This window comes from Ctenocephalides felis, unplaced genomic scaffold (genome assembly GCF_003426905.1).
Source record: "Ctenocephalides felis isolate EL2017-DRISC unplaced genomic scaffold, ASM342690v1 CF-g0.4_SCAFFOLD_00845, whole genome shotgun sequence".
Lineage (NCBI taxonomy): Eukaryota > Metazoa > Arthropoda > Insecta > Siphonaptera > Pulicidae > Ctenocephalides > Ctenocephalides felis.
In genome coordinates, this window is record NW_020536999.1 from 93,882,246 (window position 1) to 93,906,989 (window position 24,744).

At 29.3% G+C, this 24,744-nt stretch overlaps 5 protein-coding genes across 5 annotated transcripts; 3 read left to right on the top strand and 2 right to left on the bottom strand.

Moving 5' to 3' along the window:
• Window positions 1-653: 653 nt before the first annotated feature.
• On the bottom strand, window positions 654-1,559 carry LOC113363097 (zinc finger protein 525-like). The gene is made up of 2 exons (XM_026605581.1): window positions 1,423-1,559; window positions 654-1,323 (listed from the first exon to the last, which is right to left on the bottom strand). Exons 1-2 carry the CDS (start codon window positions 1,557-1,559, stop codon window positions 654-656), a joined length of 807 nt encoding a protein of 268 aa, XP_026461366.1.
• Window positions 1,560-2,619: 1,060 nt separating this feature from the next.
• LOC113363098 (zinc finger protein 366-like) lies at window positions 2,620-3,879 on the top strand. The gene is made up of 2 exons (XM_026605582.1): window positions 2,620-3,019; window positions 3,740-3,879. Exons 1-2 carry the CDS (start codon window positions 2,620-2,622, stop codon window positions 3,877-3,879), a joined length of 540 nt encoding a protein of 179 aa, XP_026461367.1.
• A 3,119-nt stretch (window positions 3,880-6,998) lies between these two features.
• Window positions 6,999-7,985, bottom strand: LOC113363099 (zinc finger protein 525-like). The gene is made up of 2 exons (XM_026605583.1): window positions 7,607-7,985; window positions 6,999-7,477 (listed from the first exon to the last, which is right to left on the bottom strand). The coding sequence occupies exons 1-2, from the start codon at window positions 7,983-7,985 to the stop codon at window positions 6,999-7,001; spliced, it is 858 nt and encodes a 285-aa protein (XP_026461368.1).
• Window positions 7,986-9,105: 1,120 nt separating this feature from the next.
• LOC113363100 (zinc finger protein 525-like) lies at window positions 9,106-10,365 on the top strand. The gene is made up of 3 exons (XM_026605584.1): window positions 9,106-9,502; window positions 9,806-10,176; window positions 10,225-10,365. Exons 1-3 carry the CDS (start codon window positions 9,106-9,108, stop codon window positions 10,363-10,365), a joined length of 909 nt encoding a protein of 302 aa, XP_026461369.1.
• Window positions 10,366-13,546: 3,181 nt separating this feature from the next.
• Window positions 13,547-14,641, top strand: LOC113363102 (zinc finger protein 525-like). Its single transcript, XM_026605585.1, has one exon. It carries the CDS (start codon window positions 13,547-13,549, stop codon window positions 14,639-14,641), a length of 1,095 nt encoding a protein of 364 aa, XP_026461370.1.
• The last annotated feature ends 10,103 nt before the right edge of the window (window positions 14,642-24,744 follow it).

A 24,744-nucleotide genomic window follows, 5' to 3' on the forward strand; every position in this document is an offset into this window, starting at 1 on the left:
ATAAATTCTCTAAAGCATTTACTTAGACAAAATGGATGCGCTTATATTTTAAAAAAAATTAAAAGTTGACCGTGGTATATTTCAGGATAGTTAATACATTTTTTGGTATTATTGTTACTAACTTCTAACTTACGTCTTCAATCTAAATTTAATATTAGATGAAAGTGTAATTATTTATTAAGTTTATTAAAAATCATATCTTGTAAATTGGTACTAGTATATTAAAAATAGTTCCAAAGTTACATAAGACTTCTGAGACTCATTGAGTATATACTGCCTTATGTAAAGACATTTTTTAAAATTCATAATAACTTCTAAACTTCTGTTTAAAATTAAATACGGTTTTAGAGAAAGTTAAATCTGACCAATTTGTATTTGAACCTGAAACCAATGGTTACTAATCCGCATTAATAATATTTAATTTATAGAAATTAAAATATTAATAAGAAATTACAAAACAAGATAGATATTATGTGGTGTTTACTGAATATTTCATACTATTTATACATTTCATTACTTAAGAAAATTTTACAATATTTAAATTTAAGTAAACAAATATGCTTATATTTCATTGATCTTCATCACGCTTCTGACTATGAAGTACCATATGTTTCTCCAAATCCTTCGATTGAGTAAATTCTTTATTACATACTTTATTTATCATAATGCTCTCGTTTATGAATCAGCATGTGCCTTTTCAGATGACCACTTTCTATAAATGTTTTTTTGCATATATTGCATTCATGAGAGTGCTCGCCACTGTGAGAGCGCTTGTGGAATTTTAGATTATGTAAATGTCTGAATGTCTTTTTGCATATATTGCATTCATGAGGCCTTAATCCAGTGTGAATGATCATGTGACGTTTCAGATTACTTAATTCTGCAAATGTCTTATTGCATATATTGCATTCACAGGGACATACTCCACTGTGTATCAGCATGTGACTTTTCAGATTGCTCGATTGCGTAAATGTTTTTTTGCATATATTGCATTCGTGGGGACGTGCTCCACTGTGTATCAGCATGTGCCTTTTCAGACCTCCTGCTTGTGTAAATTTCTTATTGCATATATTGCATTCATGGGGACGTACTCCACTATGCATCAGCATGTGACGTTTCAGATTACCTTTTTCTGTGAAAGTCTTTTTGCATACATTGCATTCATGGGGACGCTCACCACTGTGAATGAGCATGTGCCTTTTCGCATTACGTAATCGATTGAAAGTCTTGTAACAGATTTCACATTTGAAAGGACTTTCTTTGCTATTATTAGGCATATGATCGATCATATGCTCTTTTAAATGATGTGTTTCCGTAAATAATCTATTGCAAATGTCACATTCATGAGTTAATGTTTCAACTAACTCCTGTTTGACTTCTTCTTCAATTTTCACCTCGGAATTCATAAATCTTTCTAAACACGTATCATCATCTTCAGAACACGATTCAGATTTAACAGCAACATCAGGATAATCAAATTCATCCTCCATTTCGAGTTTAATGTCTTCTGGTGAATATTCTGGTGGTTCAATTTTAATTGTCTGATCATTCATAGACATAATTGTTTTTTTTTACCATTTATCAATAGTTATAATCAATGTGATAAATAATTTCAACTTTATTATTTGACATTTGACGCATAGAGTTCTTTTACAGCAGTAAATAGAGTAGACTAGAAACCCTAGACAATATAATAATAGAAGAAACTATATTGCAATGGCGCTTCAATCGCCTTCCAATCGCCATTCAAATTGAAGCGCTAAAATTTGAAATAAAAATATTTGTACTTTAAAAATATTGTACTATTAACAAAAAAAAAAATTAATTTTAAAAATAGTTTATTAGAATTTTAATTTTGCATCGCTATATTAAGTAATAATAAGAATATTTCAATCAAGAGTATATATTATGATATATGCTAGGGTCAAATCAAATCAATAAAAGAAGAAAAAACAAATATGACTACAGATTTAAATATAAATCACACATTATCATAACAATTTTCATTGGACTCTAGCTTGTTACTACAGTAATGTTAGTAAAATACCCTCATATGTCATTAACAAATTATAATACATGATTCAGAAATACGATATCTAGTGATAACAAAATGAATTAAAATACAGTCTTGAGTATTCACATTATACGAAGTTAGAATATCTTCATTCAAGCTAGACTAGCATTGTCTGAAGCTTTTAATATAATAATAATGCTTTTAATGAAATAATCGCACCTTCCGTTTTATCAAGCGTAATACACAATACACTACATTATGTATTACATAAATTCTATACTTTCTATTATATACACTACACTTCTTCTGCATTTAAAAGTCATACTTTTTGTGTAGAAACGTATTCGCTAAGGAGAACTCAAATTGACTGAAGCGCTCGTAGTGGTCATTCTGAGCACTACTATACTCTTCTTTTATCTATGGCTATGCTATTATCATAGATAAAAGAAGAGTTTCTACTCTCTCTATGCTTCAAATGCCAAATAATATAAAAGTTGAATTTATTTATCACATTGACTAAAATTATTGATAAATCTAGACTTTTATTTAGCACAAAACTATTTTCGTAAATTTTTTGTGAGTATAAGCAGTGAAAATATTCAAAAATGTCGGAAGAAACAATTATGTCTATGAATGATCAGACAATTAAAATTGAACCACCAGAATATTCACCAGAAGACATTAAACTCGAAATGGAGGATGAATTTGATTATCCTGATGTTGCTGTTAAATCTGAATCGTGTTCTGAAGATGATGATACGTGTTTAGAAAGATTCATGAATTCCGAGGTGAAAATTGAAGAAGAAGTCAAACAGGAGTTAGTTGAAACATTAACTCATGAATGTGACATTTGCAATAGATTATTTACGGAAACACATCATTTAAAAGAGCATATGATCGATCATATGCCTAATGATAGCAAAGAAAGTCCTTTCAAATGCGAAATCTGTTACAAGACTTTCAATCAATTACGTAATGTGAAACAGCACATGCTCATTCACAGTGGTGAGCGTCCTCATGAATGCAATATATGCAAAAAAACATTCACACAATCAGGCACTCTGAAAAGTCACATGCTGATACACAGTGGAGTACGTCCTCATGAATGCAGTATATGCAAAAAAACATTTGCGCTATCTTGTAATCTGAAAAGTCACATGCTTATTCACAGTGGAGTACGTTCTCATGAATGCAGTATATGCAAAAAAACATTTGCGCAATCGAGCAATCTGAAAAGTCACATGCTGATACATAGTGGAGTACGTCCTCATGAATGCAATATATGCAACAAGACATTCACGCAATCAAGTTCTCTGAAAAGTCACATGCTGATGCACCAAAGAGTACGCTCTCATGAATGCAATATATGCAACAAGACATTCACAAAATCAAATGATCTGAAACGTCACATGCTGATACACAGTGGAGTACGTCCTTATGAATGCAATATATGCAACAAGACATTCACACAATCAAGTAATCTGAAAAGTCACATGCCGATACACAGTGGAGTACGTCCTCATGAATGTGATATTTGCAATAAGACATTCAAGCAATCACATCTTCTGAAACGTCACATGCTGATACACAGTGGAGTACGTCCCCATGAATGCAATATATGCAATAAGAAATTTACACAATTAAGTCATTTGAAAAGTCACATGCTGATACACAGTGGAGTACATCATGAATGCAATATATGCAACAAGACATTCACGCAATCAGGTAGTCTGAAAAGTCACATGCTGATACATAAACAAGAGCATTCCTGTAAATGTGAAGTATGTAATAAGGAATTTACTCAATCAAATGATTTGAAGAGACACAGGGCACTTCATAGTCAGAAGCGTGGTGAAGATCAATGAAATATAAGTTATTATATTTGTTTACTTAAATTGTAAAACTTTATTGCATGTAATGTAATGTATAAATTATATGAAATACACAGTAAACACTACATAATATCTATCTTGTTTTATAATTTCTTATTCATATTTTAATTTTTATAAATTATTATTAATGAGGATTAGCAACCATTAGTTTCAGGTTCAAATACAAATACCAATCTTGGTCAGCAGTATATTATTATTCGCAAGAAAAAAGTATGGATTTAAAATAATTTAGCGAATCATTCTTACAATTTATTTGTGTATTTCTAGATAAGTTTCATGATAATGCCTCGAATAAAGAATCCGTGAATACATATTATATTTTATTAACGTAAAAAAGGCATACTTACTTATGAGGTATTTATGAACAACATTCAATAGATTTACATATTATAAATAAATAACAACTTGTTGCCTAATTATTATTATGTTAGGTATGCTAAAACTCTAAAAAGACTGTACGCTTTTGGCCAGTTTTAGTCTTGGAAAATTCGTGCTAATCCAGAGGTTGTGGAAGAAGTTGAAATATTATTTTAAAACCTCGTAGAAAATTTACATTTTTAATATAATATTTTTGGTAGAAACGCAATTCAAAATGAAACAATCGGTGGCGGCTCATACGTCAAACGTCAAATGGTTTTAATTTCAATTAAATATTTTTTTTGAAATGTTAATATGAAAATACTGTTTTTAGCTTTATCACACTCTTTTTGGGAAAACGTATTTATTTCAATTCCTGTACTCTAAAAGCACTCATTTGTATAACTTTATAGTCATTTGTATTTATAGAATATTTTTTAGATTATAGTTTCTTTAAATTAAGATCCTAAATTTGGAATCGATCTAAGAGTTTTTTATAAAATACGAAAAACTCAATTTTACATAAAAAACAATATTTTCATCACAGAAAAATGATGACTGTAAATGAAGAAATTCAACAAAAATCAGAATTATTATTATTATATTATTATTAATATTATATTATTATTTCTAATATTGTTATTTTGTTATATTAATTATTATCTTTCACTTATTGTTTTTATTCTACTTTATTGTTTTTCTAGTATTATTTTTATTATTCAGAAATTTTACTTATTAATTATATTATATAATATTTACTTATTAATTATATATAATAATTATTATTATTTGCTTTTGTTTTATAGTTAAATCAACATACTACGGCCGTAGTATCCGGATATTATTTTATTGAAAATTATATTCTTTTTATTAAATTTATATAATTGTTCATTGTTGTTACTAGATATTAATTATTTAGCAGTTGTAACAAATATAGTAATTAAAACCAAATGAGCTGTCCCATTCTGTATTTTAATGTTAAAAACGTGTCGGCCATTTTGTGGTACAGAAACGTTTTTCTGTATTTTTTGAAATAACAGCTAAATTATTTGTCTTTAACAAAGTTGTAGCTGAATAAATTTTTAAAAACAGTTTTTCCAACAAAAATTCAGTAATATTCTTGCTGATATTTTAAAAATATTTTTAAACAATGTTGAAATCGTGTCAGCCATTTTGTGGTTACAACCACAAAAAATTTTTTTTGCACTTTGATTAATATAACTTTTAAAAAACTTATGATACTTATGATTTATATAAATACTGTCTTTGACAAAGTTATTGCTGATTAAATTCTCTAAAACATTTTCTCGTAATAGTAGTATTGTAAAAATTCTGCTTATATTTTTAAAATATTTCTAAACTTGCATAATGTTGAAAACGTGTCGGCCATTTTGTGGTACAAAGACATTTTTCTGTATTTTTGTTAATAAGTTTTAAATTACTTATTATAACTAAATATACTGTCTTTTACAAAGTTATTGCTAAATGAATTCTCTGAAACAATTAGACAAAAATATTGTAAAATTTACATTTATTTATATATATTTTTTGCTAAGTTGTCCGTGGCATATTTCTGGACTGTAAAGGCATTATTTGGTATTTGTGTTACTAACTTCTAAATTACGTGTTCAATCTAAATTTAATAAATATAGCTTAATTAATTATTAAGTTCATTAGAAATCGTATATTGTAAATTTAGTACTAGTATATTTAAAATAGTTCCAAAGCTACATATAAGACTTCTTAAGACTCATTGATGAGTATATACTGCTTTGTGCAAAGACATTTTTTTTATATAAACTATAAACTTTTGTGTTTATAATTTTATGTGTATATTATAGTTTATTTATTTTTGTAAAATAAGATGAAATTTAGATTAGAATGTAGTACAAAAATACAAGATAAACCATTGGGCTTTCCATCTAGAAAATGCCACTAAATGAGAAACTAGAATTTCAAAACCAATTACTCAATGTCTATCTAAAGACAAAATTAATAACTTTTAAGCTGCTTTTCAAAGTTAATCACAGTCTTAGAGAAAATTATAGCTAAACAATTTTTTCAAAATATTGTTGAACAATAAAATTATGCACAACTAGTGCAAATATTTTTAAAATATTTATAAACTTGCATAAAGCTAAAAACACTTAGATCGTGCCTGGACATTTTTTTATATTTATATCAATAGCTTCTAAACTGTAATAGATAATCAAATATAATCTTATACAAAATTAAAGCTAATTAGATTATCTAAAATAATTACTAATAAAATATTTTTAAAAAATTAGTGCAAACTAGTGGTGTATGGCATCGCTGGACCTTTATTTTTTGTAAAAATGATTCTTTTTATTTTAATTTGTAAGAATGATTTATTTTTTTTTTTTAAATCCATACTTTTTGGTAAAATATAATATTCCTTGTGAATATTTATTATCACTACTGCTGACCAAGATTGGTATTTGTATTCAAACCTGAAACCAATGGTTACTAATCCTCATTAATAATACTTAATTCATAAAATTTAAAATAATAAAAAATTATAAAATAATATTGATATTATGTAGTGTTTACTGTATATTTCATACTGTTTATACATTCCGCAAGAAAATTTTACAATATTTAAATTTAAGTAAACAAATATGCTTATATTTCATTGATCTTCATCAAGCTTCTGACTATGAAGTACCATATGTTTCTTCAAATCCTTCAATTGAGTAAATTCTTTATTACATACTTTATTTATCAGGATGCTCTCGTTTATGAATCAGCATGTGTTTTTTCAGATTACTAGATCGTGTAAATTTCTTATTGCATACATTGCATTCATGAGGACGTACTCCACTGTGTATCAGCATGTGACATTTAAGATTACCTTTTTCTGTGAATGTCTTTTTGCATATATGGCATTCATGGGGACGCTCACCACTGTGTATCAGCAGGTGACATTTCAGATTACTTGATTGCGTGAAAGTCTTGTTGCATATATTGCATTCATAAGGGCGCTTACCACTGTGAATGAGCATGTGGCATTTTAGATCATGTAAATGTGTGAATGTATTATTGCATATATTGCATTCATGAGGGCGCTCACCTCTGTGAATGCGCATGTGGGATTTTAGAGTAAATAAATGTCTGAATGTCCTTTTGCATATATTGCATTCATGAGGTCTTAATCCAGTGTGAATGATCATGTGACGTCTCAGATTACTTAATTCTGCAAATGTCTTATTGCATATATTGCATTCGTGGGGACGTACTCCACTGTGTATCAGCATGTGATTTTTCAGAGTGCCTGATTGTGTGAATGTTTTTTTGCATATATTGCATTCGTGGGGACGCTCACCACTGTGAATGAGCATGTGCCTTTTCAGATCACTTAATCGATAAAACACCTTGTAACAGATTTCGCATTTGAAAGAACTTTCTTTGCTATTATTAGGCATATGCTCGATCATATGCTCTTTTAAATGATGTGTTTCCGTAAATGATCTATTGCAAATGTCACATTCATAAGTTGATGACTCAACTAACTCATGTTTGACTTCTTCAATTGTCACCTCGGAATTCATGAATCTTTCTAAACACGTGTCATCATCTTCAGAACACGATTCAGATTTAACAATAACACCAGGATCATCAAATTCATCCTCTATTTCGAGTTTAATGTCTTCTGGTGAATATTCTGGTGGTTCAATTTTAACTGCCCAATCATTTATAGACATAATTGTTTCTCTTCCGACATTTTTAAATATTTTCACAAAAAATTAAAAAATAGTTGTGTGCTAAATTATAGTCTAGGCTTATTAATAATTTTTTAATGTGATAAATAATTATAACCATAGATAAAAGAAGAGTATACATGATTAATGATTACAATTACAATTTTTACATTTATTATTTGACATTTGAAGCACAGAGAGAGAGTATATTTCTAGAAAGATGAGGACTAAATTTGTTACAGTTTTTTTTTTGGTCTCTGTATCAAGATTTTTAATTTGCCAATCACTTAGACGGTTCACACAAATTTCAAAATTTTCAGAATTTTTTTTTTCAAAATATTTAAAAATATACAAATTTGAAGGTTTCTGGATATTTTGGCATACCTCAGAAAAAATAGATATGTGTGTGTGTTTTGTATGTCCGATTTGAATGATTCAAAGAACTTTCTGATTGTTTTAACAAAAGAATTGCTTTTGAAAAATAATTTTGTTTCAATTTTTTTTGTATATCGAAAATAATTCTAATTTTAATTTTAATTCTGACTAAAGTTCAAAAGTTCACTTATATGCTTTAAATAAATAATTTTAACTCTGCAGTTCAGTTTATATAATTCTTATAAATATTAGAGTTAGACAATGTTACAGTCAGTTTCCTTATCTATGGTTACAGTATTTATTTATAATAATCTATTTGAAAACATTCAATATTCCTCGAACATTTCGTTACGGTACGGGAAGTTCCAGCAATTAGCCTTAAGGCACGATGCCATTCACCACTAGTTATTCACACGATGTCATGCACCACTAGTTTATCTATATTATGTACAGCGTCATTACGGGTCATTACGTCGAACGCTGAACTAGCACTCGTAATGTCAAGTAAACATAAATGTAATGTAAAAATAAAATCGGGAGCGGAAACAAGTGGCGCGTCTTTTCAAATACTTTATGCTTTTCTATGTTTCTACTCTCTCTATTGCTACAAATGAACTCTATGCTTCAAATGTCAAATAATAAATGTAAAAGTTGAAATTATTTATAACATTAAAAAAAAAAATTAATAAGTCTAGACTATTATTTAGCACATAACTATTTTCTAATTTGTTTTGTGAAAGTATTTAAAATGTCGGAGGAAACAATTATGTCTATGAATGATCAAACAATTAAAATTGAACCACCAGAATATTCACCAGAAGACATTAAACTCGAAATGGGGGATGAATTTGATGATCTTGATGTTATTGTTAAAGCTGAATCGTGTTTCGAAAATGATGATACGTGTCTAGAAAGATTCATGAATTCCGAGGTGAAAATTGAAGAAGTCAAACATGAGTTAGTTGAGTCATCAACTTATGAATGTGAGGTTTGTAATAGAACATTTGCAGAATCAGATCATTTAAAAGAGCATATGGCCGATCATATTACTATTCATAGCAAAGAAAGTCCTTTCAAATGCGAAATCTGTTACAAGGCTTTTGATCGATTAAGTGTTCTGAAAAGGCACATGCTCATTCACAGTGGTGAGCGCGCCCATGAATGCAATATATGCAACAAGACATTCACACTTTTATGTAATCTGAAATCCCACATGCGCTTACATAGTGGCGAGCGCCCTCATGAATGCGATATATGCAATAAGACATTCAAGCAGTCAAGTAGTCTGAAAAGTCACATTCGGATGCACAAAGGTGTACGCCCTCATGAATGCAATATATGTAACAAGACATTCACACAATCAAGTAATCTGAAAAGTCACATGCTGACACACACAGGAGTACGTCCCCATGAATGCAACATATGCAAAAAAACATTTACGCAATCAGGCAGTCTGAAGAGTCACATGTTGTTACACAGTGGAACACGTCCTTATGAATGCAATACATGCAAAAAGTCATTCACAAAATCAAATAATCTGAAGCATCACATGCTGATGCATAGTGGAGTACGTCCTTATGAATGCAATATATGCAATAATACATTCACACTTTTACGTGATCTAAAATGCCACATGCGCATTCACAGTGGTGAGCGCCCTTATGAATGCAATATATGCAACAAGACATTCACGCAATCAAGTAATCTGAAAAATCACATGCTGATACACAGCAGTGAGCGTCCCCATGAATGCCATGTATGCAAAAAGACATTCACAGAAAGAGGTAATCTGAAACGGCACATGCTGATACACAGTGGAGTACGCACTCATGAATGCAATATATGCAATAAGAAATTTACACTAAAGGGTGCTCTGAAAAGGCATATGCAGATTCATAAACGAGAGCATCCTGATAAATGTGAAGTATGTAATAAGGAATTTACTCAATCGGACGATTTGAAGAGACATATGGTACTCCACAGTCAGAAGCATGGTGAAGATCAATGAAATATAAGTTATTATTATAATATATTTGTTCACTTAAGTTTAAATATTGTAAAATTTTCTTGCATGTAATGAAATGAAATAAATAGTATGAAATATTTATTTATTTTATTTATTTTAAATATATTTCTTCCAAGAGGACTCAAAAATACAATTATTTTACATAATGAATAACAATTAAAATATATACAAAATTACAATATTTAGTTATTAACATAAAATTTCATATAATGTAGAATGTAACAATATTATTTATAAAAAGAATAAGATAAAATAATGAGATATTTGAAAAGAAAATGAAAAGGTTAACTTGTGCAGATGGAGATTATTTGATTAGGTGAAGTTTTGTGAATATCTATTTCATTATTAATTAAGTTAAAGTTAGAGGACATAAGTAAAATAGGCGAATTTAAGAATTAGATTTAGGGGTAGGATAATTGAAAAATAATTGTGAACGCGTAGATAGCCTTGGAACATTAAAGGATAGTTGATTAAGAATAAGAGGGCAGTCTATAGAATTATTGCAAAGTTTAAATATGAACATAATTGTACAGATAAATCGACGTGAGGCAAGGGAAGGAATACCAAATTCTTTTAGTAAAGTATTGTGGTCAAAGCCACGTTCAGGGTAAATTTTATATGTTTTATAATAAAGATATTTAAGAAATTTTCGCTGAACCTTCTCTATTGCATCAGAGTTGTTGATTTGATGAGGATACCAAATAATCGAAACATATTCTAATTTTGAACGTACAATAGAATAGTACATGCAAAGAAGTGCGTTGTTAGAATTGAATTGTTTACAATTTCTCAGTATCAAACCTAAAGATTTATGTGCTCTATTACAAATATCAGTTATATGATCCGTGGAAAACAAACCAGAATCAAATAGAACTCCTAAATCTGAAATTTTATTACATCTATTAATGCTGATGTTAGAAATTTTATAATGAAAATGTATTGGAACGCGCTTATGTGAAAAACTAAGAATCTTGCACTTTGATATATTTAAATGTAATTTGTTATAGACACACCAAGAGTGAAAGAGTCAAGTTGAGACTGTATAATAATAAGCAGTCATCAATAGAATTTATTTTGAGATATAGTTTGAGATCATCTGCAAATAATAAATGTGGACAGCTAATAATATCAGATATGTCATTAATAAAAGTAATAAATAGTAGTGGACCAAGAATGGATCCCTGAGGAACACCTGAACTGATATTTTCAATGTTGCTCAAGAATTTATTAAGATAGACAAACTGTTTAAGATTATGAAGATAACTCTTAAAAAAATTAATAAGTGAAGAATTAAGACCAATCTTAGATAACTTAGTAAGAATAATGTTATGATCAATTTTGTCAAAAGCTTTACTGAAGTCAGTGTAAATAATATCAACTTGTCCATTAGTGTCAAAATTCTCAGCTAAATATTGTTTAATACAGATTAAATTTGTTATCGTAGAACGGCCAGGCATGAATCCATGTTGATTAGTAGAAATTAAAGTGCTAACAGAAGGAATTAGTTCTCTATAAATATTTTTTTCAAATACCTTGCAAAGTTTGCTAATAATGAAATCGGCCTGTAATTAGTAATGTTTGATGTATCACCTTATTTCAAAGTTGGAACTAATCGTGCAATTTTCCAACAATTTGGAAAAGTGTTTCTACGCAATGATAGATTGATTAAATAAAAATGCAAGTGGATCAGATAAAGCAGATGAGCAATCACGTGTAAAGAAAGATGGAATACCATCGAAAACAAATATTTTGGTACAATATACAGGAAGCACTACATAATGTCTATCTTGTTTCATAATTTTCTTATTCATATTTTAATTTTTATAAATTAAGTGGATTACCAACCATCAGTTCCAGGTTTGAATACAAATACCCATCTCGGTCATCAGTTGTGATATGCACAAAAGCTTCTATTATATATTTTGATACTAAAGGTGATATTTCACTCAAAGATGCTCAAAATCAATCACGAATGGTTTAAGCGCTATTTTTCATCTCGATAGCTAAATGTAACTAAATCGCATTTTTGTTTAGATTTTTATTTATATGCATAACACACCAACTGATAGTAATATATAACTATAGTGGGAGTAATGGCATCGTGCCTTAAGACAAATTGCTAGAACTTTCCGTACCGTAATTAAAAATCTTGCTACGGAACCCAAAAAAATTTACACAAAATGTGTACATATTGTTAAAATCTCTAAAAAATATCTGATAATTTGATGTACAGATGTACATTTGCCCAATAAACATTTTTGATAGCCAAATGACATTTTTTTAACTTATTTTTTTGAGAGTCAATAACCGCTGAACCTGCCTTCCCAAAAATTTAATCAGTCTTCATCTTTTTAATACAAGTAAAATGTTTTTTAAATTATTAAAATCGGACGCTCCGATCTCTTAAAAACTTAGTTACCGTCTTTGGCACTTTTTGCCCCGTATCTATATTTGAAATAAAATAATATTTCACGCGTATTTGTTCACTCCTACTCTTCTTTTATCTATGTGTTCACTATTTTGATTATAATCTTTTTATACTTGTTTATCAATGGTTATAATAGCACCACGTAGTGCTCAAAATGACCACTACGAGCGCTTCAGTCAATTTGAGTTGCCCTATGGCGTCTCCTGACACCTAGCGGTGAGAGTAACAACAGAAACGCCAATACCAACTTCATAGACACGTTGCGTATGAAGAACGTCGCAAACTGTCAAGTTGGCGACGGCGCATCGTGCAACACTTGCGTGGGCTCGAGGGATGCGAAAAATGCAATCTCACCCTCTCATCATCAACCCTTGGAAGAGTGAAGACATAAACCTAACCTCATATATCTTATATATTTTATTCAGTGAAATACTTTATACTAATTATTGTTAATTAAATTTATATACACGTTATTCAGTTCTTTTAATTATAAATATAAATAATATATAGACACGACATCTATAGCCCTTTCATATCTGCACACAAAGCAAATATGTTTCTACTCTCTCTACTGCTGTAAATGAACTCTATGCTTCAAATGTCAAATAATAAATGTAATGTAAAAGTTGAAATTATTTATCACATTGTGAAAATATAAATAAAACTAGACTATTATTTAGCACACAACTAGTTTCGTAATTTTTTTGTAAGTATAAGCAGTGAAAATATTCAAAAATGTCGGAGGAAACAATTATGTCTATGAATGATCAGACAATTAAAATTGAACCACCTGAATATTCACCAGAAGACATTAAACTCGAAATGGAAGATGAATTTGATGATCCTGGTGTTATTGTTAAATCTGAATCGTGTTCTGAAGATGATGACACGTGTTTAGAAAGATTCATGAATTCCGAGGTGACAATTGAAGAAGAAGTCAAACAGGAGTTAGTCGAGCCATCAACTTATGAATGTGACATTTGCAATAGATCATTTACGGAAACACATCATTTAAAAGAGCATATGATCGAACATATGCCTAATAATAGCAAAGAAAGTCATTTCAAATGCGAAATCTGTTACAAGGCTTTTGATCGATTAAGTGTTCTGAAAAGGCACATGCTCATTCACAGTGGTGAGCGTCCCCATGAATGCAGTACGTGCAAAAAGACTTTCACAGAAAGAGGTACTTTGAAACGTCACATGCTGATGCATAGTGGAGTACGTCCTCATGAATGCAATATATGCAAAAAAACATTCACGCATGCAAGTACTCTGAAACGTCACATGCTGATGCATAGTGGAGTACGTCCCCACGAATGCAATATATGCAATAAGAAATTTACAAACTCAAGTCAACTGAAAACACACATGCTTATTCACAGTGGAGTACGTCCTCATGAATGCAGTATATGCAAAAAAACATTTGCGCTATCTTGCAATCTGAAAAGTCACATGCTGATACATAGTGGTGAGCGTCCCCATGAATGCAATATATGCAACAAGACATTCACGCAATCAACTAATTTGAAAAATCACATGGTGATACACAGCGGTGAGCGTCCCCATGAATGCCATATATGCAAAAGGACATTCACAGAAAGAGGCACTCTTAAACGTCACATGCTGACACACAGTGGAGTACGTCCTCATGAATGCAAGATATGCAATAAGAAATTTACACTATTAGGTGCTCTGAAAAGGCATATGCAGATTCATAAACGAGAGCATCCTGACAAATGTGAAGTATGTAATAAGGAATTTACTCAATCGGACGATTTGAAGAGACATATGGTACTTCACAGTCAGAAGCGTGGTGAAGATCAATAAAACATAAGCGTATTTGTTTACTTAGATTTAAATATTGTAAAATTTTCTTGCATGTAATGAAATAAAATAAATAGTATGAAATATACAGTAAACACTACTTAATATCTATCTTGTTTGATAATTTCTTATTCATATTTTAATTTTTATACATGGTGTATTATTAATGTTGATTATCAATCATTGATTCCAGGTTTGAATACAAATACCCACCTCGGTCAGCAATTGTGATATAAGATATTCACATCGGATGTCAAGGATTGTTATATTTCACCAAAAGGTATGGATTTAAAATAATTTTTGAAATAAAACTTCACAAGGCGCGACTTATGTGTAAATCCGTACAAATGCAACGGAAATAACGTTACAGCCGAACTGTACGTCATTCGCTCTCGATGATATCATTTCTATACGGGTCGATTGTGATTAGTCGTCGTGTATGTGAATAGAGATCTGTCGTTGTATGCGTACCGGCATCAACGTTGTATGCGTACCGATATCAACAAGGAAATCGGCGTAGATAAATGATCATTTTAGAGTTAAATAGCCTGAATCAGAAGAATATTTTCCCCAGTTCCTTGAAAATAATAAAACAAATTAAACTTTTGTGCCGTGTACTAAACAGACACGATTAGAAATTATTTCTATATTATTCGTGGTTTCTATATCTTGTATATGACTCTACTTACACGCACTTTGAAACCTGTTGTCTTTATCCCGCTTAAAACGCTTTTTTTACGTTTAAACGTTTCTTAATAGTGTTCCACTGAAAATTCATTTTATCTTTTCTATCGACCAGTTCCAAAATATAATTCGAGATTTTTTGTTTAGATGGCAGTAAGTAGTGTTTTTTAAGGAAAATGTATAAGTCAGACCAATAACCCTGTTAAGATGATCATGCTTAATACGATTTCGCGCATTTGCAACTTCAAATACAAAAATAATACATATAAAGTTTGAATGAAAAAATTCAAGAGTTTCTCAAACTTGACAAAGATATTATCCTTTTTGTAAATATTTTAATTATTTAGGTACACATATACTATGGAACCCTGTTAAGACGATTATGCTTAATACGATTTCTCGCTTGATGTGCCACTTCTCGACGTCTCTGCACTTTGATATATATTGTAGCTATCCCGCATAATACGCTTTCTCGCTTAAGACTCGTTTTTGGTTATACGAGAAAATTTAGTTCCAATTTTCTCGTCAAAGATGACGGTAGTGTTTTCCAAGTAAAATGTACAAATTGAGCCAATAACCCCGTTAATACGATTGTGCTTAATACGATTTCCAGCATATTATCCAAAGCTTTATAACTTCAAATGCAAAAATAATATATGAATAAAAAAAATTCAAGGGTTTCTCAAACTTGGATATTATCTTCTTGTAAATATTTGTTTAGGTACACATAAGCGGTAGAACTCTGCTAAAACGACTATGCTTAATACGATTTCTCGCTTAAAGTGCCACTTCTCGACGTCTCTGCACTTTGATATATATTGTAGCTATCCCGCATAATACGCTTTCACGCTTAAAACTCGTTTTGGTTAAACAATTCTATAGACCCAAATTTAGTTTCAACTTTCTTCTATAGATGACGGTAGTGTTTTCCAAATAAAATGTACAAATTGAGCCAATAACCCCGTTAATACGATTATGCTTAATACGATTTCCAGCATATTATCCAAAGCTTTATAACTTCAAGTACAAAAATAATATATGAATAAAAAAATTCTAGTGTTTCTCAAACTTGGATATTATCCTTCTTGTAAATATGTTTGGGTACACATAAGCGGTAGAACTCTGCTAAAACGACTATGCTTAATACGATTTCTCGCTTAATATGTTCCTTTTAGCCGTCTCTGCACTTTGATATATTTTGTAGCTATCCCGCATAATACGCTTTCTCGCTTAAAACTCGTTTTTGGTAATACAATCCTATAAACCGAAATTTAGTTCCAATTTTCTTGTATAGATGGCGGTAGTGTTTTAAGTAAAATGTATGTTAATACGATTTCTCGCATAATACGCTATTGTGTCTGCATTCTAAAATATGTTGTATCTATTCCGCATAAAAAGCTGTTTCGCTTAAGACGAAGGTTTTAATGTAAATAAATTCAATTTACCATTTTTATCGCCCAATTTTTAGCTCCATTCATCTTGAAAAGATGACTATAGTGTTTTTGAAATATGTGTTATGGCGTTACGCTTAAACGCACTGTCATGTGTGGACAGCGTCGTGAGTTCTGATATCATGCAGTAGTGATATCAATTTTTACTTCGAAATATAGTTTAAAAGTATGTTTAACCTTTACCGATTTATAGTCACTTCTGAACAAATTTGCGTAACCAGGATATTGGAGTAGGGTAAGGCGGGGCACAAAGGTCCAATTGGAATTTGAGCAATTATTTTGTAAAAACGAAAACAATTATATCACAACAAGTAAAACATATCAGACAAGCAACTATCTGACTATGGTCAGTAAAACTCCCAACTAATTCATCATTGTAAAAATGTGTTTTTTTGCTGTTTAACAAAAATTTGTAACCTGGCCCATTATACCCCATAGGCGGCGGGGTAAATTCGGACAGTCAGGAGGCAAACAGGTCCAGTGTTCTATTATTAATTTTAAAGAAATTTTACAAAATAATAGCAACATTATTCAACGAAAGTCAAATATAAATTCCATGGGTGCATTTTTTTCAGAGATAACACTATGTACAACCTTGATCTGGTGTTTTGTAAGAAATTTTCATCAGCAGAGTTGGAATAACTATTTATTCAATTTATCTTTTTTGCTTAAAATATATTATAAATTGCTTTTTTCAGCTTATTTTACTATTTTTGATCATTTAAACCTTTGCCAGGGTAAAAGTTCAGTTGGTCCTGTTTAAGGTCTCGTACACTAAACAACAGTGCTCACGACCAATAAAACTAACAAGAGAAAAAAATACTTTTGTTATGGATTTTCAAACATTGCTGAATAGCAAAGTCGTAAGAATCAAGGTGGTGACTGGTTACACATCTTTTGCCCTCTACTTTCAAATATTTTTGTTGACAAATTCTTAAATTCGCTTGTTTTTGAGGTGATGGACCTTTTTACCCTCCCTATAAGTTGATGTACGGCATTATAATATTAGACTTAATTATAGATACATCAATTTTGTTCAAATTTTGCTAATGCATCATTCATATTAATCGAATGGTTTGAAAGATACAAGAGATATAATAAATAAATGCACAAATGAGTTGCACTTTTAAAGTATCTATTAATTAGAGTATATTGGCAGGTGTTTTGGTAATATATATACCAATATCGGTGAATATTAGTTATATATATATATATATATATAATATATATATATATATATATATATATATATCAGGATCTATCATATCTATCTGAAATCTACAAAACAGATCCAAGTATTGATCTGTAAACAAAATATAGACAAAAAATTGAAGTTTGTTTTATGTATATAAATTTATTGGGTTCTTGTACATTTTTTGAATTCCTTAATATATACATATATAATTTATATATATATATATATATATATATATATATATATATATGTTTTTAATTAACTTTCGTGTTTTAACAGAACGAAGGCACCTTAAAACAGAATAAAACATTTATTTTTTATGAAAAGGGACCAAATGTTTGAGCTTCTAGATTTCATCTTATATATAAACAACACACACACACACACACACACACACATATATATATATATATATATATATATAAATAAAGATTGTATCTACAAAGACTTAATATGAACTTCAGCTTTGACAATAAAATCAAGATTTGTTTAATTAGAGGCTTTTAAAATGCTTAATTATGTGATATGTATATATATATATATATATATATATATATATATATATATATACTAGATGACCCGACAGACGTTGTCCTGTACCCATGTCTACAATACAAAAGTTCCAATTTTTTTTTAATAACCTAAACTGATAATTATCAATTAATTAAAAATTATTACGTTCGATAATAATTATGTATAATATTAATTAATTATGTATATTATTACATTTTCCTTATTCATAATCATGAATATATTATATTCTAATATTATTTTAGCTCATAAGTGAATTGAAATGTTTGGCAGATGATCTGGATGGTCTTCATTTGTTTTCAATGCCAAACAATGCCTCAAATATTTTCAATGACAAACAGTGATAAGCGGTTTTTTGTAATTTTTTTCATTTATTTCTGCAATCTAACTATATTTCTACAATTCAAAAAATCCTAAAAAAATTCCTTAACAAACTTCAGAAAGATTTATCAAAATCCGAATAATCGTTTAGGAAGATTATCCGTTCATACATCATTGCAGAAGAATTTTATATAGAAGATATATATAATATATATGTATATATATATATGTATATATATATATATATATATATATTAAACTTCTCATGTTATCTTGTTTGTCCCAAAACTTCTCCAAAACGGTTTGACCGATTTTTGTGAAATTTTATAATCGCGATCAGTATGACTGAGAATTGGCTATCTTCGATTTTTCCCACCCCTGAATGATGATGTTTGGCTATGCTTGAGATTTTTTTTTACTTTTTAACCATTTGTTCATTGCTTTTTTATGTATAATTTGTAATTAAAAAACACATACAACCCTAAATTTTCACTTTTCTACCACAATCCTCTATTTTTTAAGTCATATTAGAAATCGTATAATTTTTCATAATTGTCTTAATTATAGTTCTGTTATAATAGAATTTTTATTATATTAATATGATCCAGGAACATTTATATGTGGCATGCGTTGCGGTGGGTAAACCATCCTCTTTATTTGTGATAGCTGCTTTTTTCACTCACATACGACACACTTCTACAGTAATAAATTAGGTACTCATTTTTTATATTGATCATTATTGAACGTTTGCCGGGCGAGCTAGTATATATAAATGTATATATATATATATATATATATATATATATATATATATACACGCTAGCAAACCCAACGAACTCCGTTTCGCCACCAGATGGTTTCGTGAGAAAGATGAAGAAAGTTTTTGTTTGTTTTATATTTGAAAAGGAAAAAAATGATTTTATTACACAACAGTAATGAATTTTTTTCGATTACAAAGATGAAGTGTTTTAGTTGAACTTCTCTAAGTAAATGAAAGTGAATCCGCAAATTATCCGTTTCATTGAAGTGCTCTTTGGTAAACCACATTTTTTGTTTTTTGGTCTGACGTTAACACAAACAAAGCGGATGGTTTTCCAACTCGTGAACAGGCGACGTATAACTGCCCATGTGAAAAACAATAATTTTCTAAATAATAAATTTGAAATTTATTCTGCAAACACTAAGCGATTGGCCTTGCGACATGTTATTGCGAACGCAAGGCGAACTGGATATTGCAATCGTTTGAAGTCAAACGGAAGATCAGTCGGAATCATTGGTATGTCACCAAATCGCCAGCAATTTTTGATTGAATGGTGAAATTCAGTGCGTGTACATCATTATTATTCTTTGCAAGAATTGCTCGTTGACTTAACCAAGCATAATTCTGATAATTCTCACTAATGTCATTACTCGAATTGTTAATTACGGTGCGTGTAGTTCCAGCAAATTGCATTAAGGCACGATGCCATTCACCACTAATTTTCTATAATCCTTGCGGAGCCCGAGACGTTTCCAACGAATGCAAAATTGTCGAAATCGGTTAGTGCGTTCTGGTGTTATATCGTCAGGAAGGAAAACCCATTTTTATATATATGTAGATATATATATATATATATATATATATATATATATATATATTTTGAATAGTCTTGAATTTATATATATATATATATATATATATATAAATATATATGTATGTATGCATTGTATATATAAATTTTTTACCACCCAATTAGAAACGTTAACGAATTATATTTTAGACCACCATAGACTGAACATTTGTCAAATCATTCTGATCAATTTATATATATATATATATATATATATATATATATATATATATATATATATATCTAATAATCATAAATGCATTCAACATTCATATTTAGTCCGATGATTTATTAGTTTTTAAAGCATTAATGTCCAAGGACTCAGCACATGCCTAACGTTTTTTCTAAACAGTATTTCTTGTAACATATTTTCTGTCAAGTAAGGTTTACTCTAGCATTTAATATTTTGTTATTATTATTTTATTTATTTATTACAAATATGACATCAGATCATCATGTGTATTTATCCTAACACACATATTTTTATAATGAAATAGTTTCTCTGTAGACGCTCAACTTGCATTAAAAACTTGACAGAAAATATGTTACCAGAAATACTGGCGTCATGTGCACAGGGCTTTAGAAATTATTTATAGATGAAAAATAAAATATTTTAATCACTACTTCAATGGATTATGTGATTCAAGTTTTTATTGTAAGATGAGCGTGGTTAAACGTAAAATATGACTAGAATTTAATAATTTATTATTATTATTATTTTATTTATCTACATATATATAAAAATAAGTCGGGTTTTCCTTCCTGACGATTTAACTCTAGAACGCACAAACCGATTTCGACAATTTTGCATTCGTTGGAAAGGTCTCGGGCTCCGCAAGGTTTATAGCTAAGAAAATTAATGGTGCAATTTGCTGGAACTTCACGCAATTAAAATTTCGAGTAATGACATTAGTGAGAATTATCAGAATTATGCTTGGTTAAGTCAACTAGCAATTCTTGCCGCAAAGAATAATGATGTACACGCACTGAATTTCACCATTCAATCAAAAATTGCTGGCGATTTGGTGACATATCAATGATTCCGACTGGTCTTCTGTTTGACTTCAAACGATTGCAATTTCCAGTTCGCAATAACAAGTCGCAAGGCCAATCGCGTAGTGTTTGCAGGATAAATTTCAAATAGATTATTTAGAAAATCATTGTTTTTCACATGTTCAGTTATACATTGCCTGTACACGAGTTGGAAAACCAACCTTGACAGAAAATATGTTGCCAGAAATACTGGCGTCTTAGGATTTTAGACAAAATTTCTTAGTAAAATAGTAATTTTGTAGTATACCGAGTTGCTGTAGGGCATTATGCTATTTAGCAATATTGTAGATTATTTAATTTTGTACATGTTTCCCAAATACATCATTCATACTAATCGAATGGTTTAAAAGTTACGAGAGATAGTGTAATTGTGTTAATAGTCAACCGACAGTAAAGTTATTGCAATAGTCTATTTTTCGGGGCGATTTTAGAGTATACCGAGTTGCTTTAGAGACTTATGTTAGACAATGTTGTAGATTATTTAATTTAGTGCAAATTTCGTATACACATCATTCATACTAATCGAATGGTTTGAAAGTTGCTGGAGTAAATGAATGCACAAACCACTAGCAATTTCATATGTGCGCGTTGTAGTATATTTTCAAATGCGATTTTAAAGTATACGGAGTTGCTGTAGGGTCTTCCTATATTAGAAAAAATGCAACAAAGTGTCGTTTTCTAAAGCAACTTTAAAGTATACTGAGTTGTTTTAGGATCATTTAATATTGAACAATGATGTAAATTATTTAATTTTGTGCAAATTTCCTATATACATCATTCATACTAATCGAATGGTTTAAAAGTTACAAGAGCTACAGTAAACAAAGCTACATATTAACAAAATTTCTCTATCATAAGTACACGAAATAGTGTTTTACATCAATGCTAGGTATTGCTATATGTGTATATATATATATATATATATATATATATATATATGTATATATAAATGTATACAAAACATTATTGACCAATAATTTGACCTCATGCTGCTAAACGTTTGATTTTATTTTAATTCTTTCATGTCTGCCTTTGGAGGTACCTGGGACCCAAACCAGGGCCGCATTTTTACCAATTTGTATTGACATATATTTATAAATATATATATATATATATATATATATATACATATATATATATACATATATATATAAATATATACATATATATATTTATTAATATAAAATATAAATAAATGGTACAACGATAAAGGCAATTTTATTTTTTGTATTTGTCGATAGTGAAAGCTAACATAAAAATTTTATTAACAAAAAATAGTTTTTGGCTGTTTTGTTGTATGGAGATGTCATAAACAATTTATTTGTTTAAATATTTTTTAAACAACTTATATAGCTATATCAACTATTTTTCAACAACTAAACTAAACTAAAATAGCTAAAAATTGTCTTTTAGTACAAGTAGCAAATGTATAGATACTTTAAAAATTATTTATTTTTCAAAATATTCAAAAATATACTTTACATAAAATATTTATATATTTTTTACTTTATAAATTATGTATTTATATTATATATTTGCGTTTGTGATCCGGCTCTGTATTTTGTGGGAATTTACAATCGTTTTTCATGACTGTAAAAAAATAATCACGATTCATTTTGAAATGATATTAATTGTTTGAGTTTGTTATTTATTAAGATGTTCTATTATATATATATATATATATATATATATATATAATCATTCATATATACATTTTGGTAATATTAGGTACAATTTACACTATTTTAGCTATAACTCACAAACTGCTTTAGATAAGTAGATAAAAGATTCCACAATTTCAAAGATAACTAAATTATCTACAATTTCTTCATACAACACAAAATTCTAGAAAATTGTTTTTATCTCTGAAATTGCAACCAAAATTCAGGAGTATTTTGATAAAAAATTATAATATCGTGCAGTGGATTTTTGGTAGTTTTGGACTATAACTTGTAAAACAATTAATGTACACTTTTATAATATTCAACGTTTTTGTAGATAGTTGAATTATCTAAATTCTATAAATTTTTATTATATTTGAAAACAACCCTCAAAAATATCTCTAGTTTTTAACTCCTAATTCTATAGGAACTTGTTGATACATTGTATTATTTTGAACTGTAGCTTCCAAACTAAATTTTATATAAAGTTACAATATTCTACATTTTTATATCTGAATAAATCACCTATAAATTCCTCATACATCCAAAAATTCTAAAAATACATTTCATCCCCTAAATTGTATCCCAAAAAGCTCTATTAAACCATAAAAAAACACTTCAATGACTTGCTATTGCTATTTGTTACTTCTTGGGACTGTAGCTCCAAAAGTAGCTCCATATACAAAATTATTTTTCTACAGGTATAAATATAAATAAATTACTTATAAATTTGTTTTGTATTAAAATCTATAATATAAAAATGAATCGCAAAATCGTTGGTAAGCGCATAACTCAACAACGCCTGAACCGATTTGGCCAACTATTTTCTTAAAATGATCGTTGAAGTCCAAAGATGGTTCTTTAGGCGAGAAAAAATCGAATAATTGCCAGGAAAACTCTAAAAACAATCCTTTACTTTTTCACATACGAACGTTAGTATTTTCATATTTTTGGCATCGGATACGGAATATAAGGTTGTCAAATATCTCCCTTCCGCCTTTTTGTATTATAAACCAAGAGCAAAAAAGCGGAAGGGAGATATTTGACAACCTAATATTTACTCAAGTCAATGGAGCGTTTTGGGTCTGATTTTTTTTTACTGTGCTCCAATTTGTATGAAATTTTAAAATTACTCTTAAGTACAAAAATGAAAATAATTTAGACTCCTTTGCCACTTCCCGGGGGGATGACATCCCTCTCAGTGGTGTAATTTTTTTTTTTTTCAAAATAACGCGGATATCGCTAAAAGAACTAATGTTTTTCAACAACAACCCTCAAAATTCTACGTTATTTTCAAACCACGATGTTATAAATATTGGTGTTATATTGCACTATTTTGAGCTATAGCTCCTAAAATAGTTTTTATATCCAATTACAACATTCTACATTTTTATAGCTAAATAAATCACCAACAATTCCCTCATACAACCAAAAATTCTCAAAAATATATTTCATCCCTTAAATCGCATCCCAAAAAAGCACCTGCGCATTTTTTTCACCAACTACCTGTTTTGTCGCAGTCGGCTTTTCGTGAAATCTACAAACGGGGACAAAAATGTTATCTTTTAATTTTTTATATGAGAATTATACAAAAAATTCG